At 67.2% G+C, this 1,290-nt stretch overlaps 1 protein-coding gene and 1 pseudogene across 1 annotated transcript in view; both read right to left on the bottom strand.

Moving 5' to 3' along the window:
• LOC102481464 (kinesin light chain 3) overlaps positions 1 to 232 on the bottom strand; it is a 4,908-nt gene extending 4,676 nt beyond the window's left edge. Inside the window, exon 1 of the mRNA XM_014582638.2 lies at positions 174 to 232. Within this exon, the coding sequence (XP_014438124.1) occupies positions 174 to 232 (59 nt within the window). The remainder of the gene's footprint in view (positions 1 to 173) is intronic.
• Positions 233 to 238: 6 nt separating this feature from the next.
• Positions 239 to 1,290, bottom strand: part of LOC106733415 (kinesin light chain 3 pseudogene) — a 6,116-nt pseudogene continuing 5,064 nt past the window's right edge.

The following is a 1,290-nucleotide window of genomic DNA, read 5'->3' as shown; positions in this document are numbered from 1 at the left end:
GGGGGGATGGGGGTCGGGGTCAGGAGCTGGGCCCTACCCTGCCAGACAGCCCCTGACCCTGCCCAGGCTCAAGTCGGGTCAGAGCACCCCACCCCATCCAAGATCCCCCAGATTCTGCAGAGCTCCTGCCACTGTGGCTCCAGCTGAGCACAGAGGTTCCTCCTCAGGCTCACAAGTTATTTTCAGGGACCCCATATTCCCCGTGTGACCCCAAAGTCTCCCCAGCAACCATGGTCCCATGGAGGGACCCCATCGGGTTCAGGGGCTCCTGACACACAAGGAGCAGTTATGCGGCCCTAGACTGCCCCTCTGGCCTGGAGCCTCCCCTCCCAGGCCTGGCTCCCCTAGGCCTCCCTCTGGCCGACTTGGCCCTCTGCGGTACTGGACTCCATTCCTGCCCGTGACCCTCCCGGGCTGACCGCCACTCCCTGTCCCCGGCCCCAGCCCCCTCTTACCTGTGCTTCCCCCAGCCCAAGCTCGATGGCCTCCAACGCGTGGCTCACCACCTGCTGTTTTTCTTCCAGCAGCTCCAGTCCAGTAACCTGGCCCTGCCCTGCCAGGGCCTCCGCCAGGTGGCCGGCCAGGCGCCAGGTGCCCGGCCAGGCCGTGGTGCTCTGCCCGCAAGGCCTCCAGCCCCTGCACCACCTGCCGGGTCTGCCGCACCAGCTCCTCGGGGCTCAGGCGCTCAGGGCCCAGCCCCACGCTTCCCGGGGCTGCCACCTGCACAGACATCGCTGCTCCTGGGGGGAAGGCAGGGATTGGGGAGCCACTGCCAGGAACAGGCAAGCCAGTCCCTCACCGCCACACCCATCCTGGCCAGCAGCTGTCCCCCTCCTGGTTCCAGTTACCCTCGCCAGCCCCTTCCGTCCCACCCGCCCAGCCCTGGTCTCTAAACCCATCCTGGCCGGCAGACCCCTCCCTAGCTCAGCTAGTCCCTCCTCTGCCCCACCTGCCCAGCCCTGCTCTCTAAACCCGTCCTGGCCAGCCCCCTGTCTCCACACCCATCCAGCCAGTCCCTGTCTGGGAACATTCTGGTCTACCTTTGTCTGTGCTCTGAAAGCAGGGCCCTGCCCTGAGGACGGCCCCAAAAGCCTACTGTGTGTAACTAACCAGGAGAGGGCCAACAGCTGGCGTGGGGTCCCCCTACCTGTCTCAGTGCCCGGGCTAGTCCCCTGCGCCCCGAGGACCTGGACACCGCTGGCCCAGAGCTCCCGGGCTTTGGGGTCTGCCGTGTGACCTGGGACGGAGGCTCCCTCCTCTGCTGGGCGTATGGGGCGGGGCATGTGGAGG

The sequence above is a fragment of the Tupaia chinensis genome, unplaced genomic scaffold (assembly GCF_000334495.1).
Source record: "Tupaia chinensis unplaced genomic scaffold, TupChi_1.0 Scaffold000067_1, whole genome shotgun sequence".
Lineage (NCBI taxonomy): Eukaryota > Metazoa > Chordata > Mammalia > Scandentia > Tupaiidae > Tupaia > Tupaia belangeri.
This window is presented reverse-complemented; position numbering and strand designations above follow the sequence as displayed.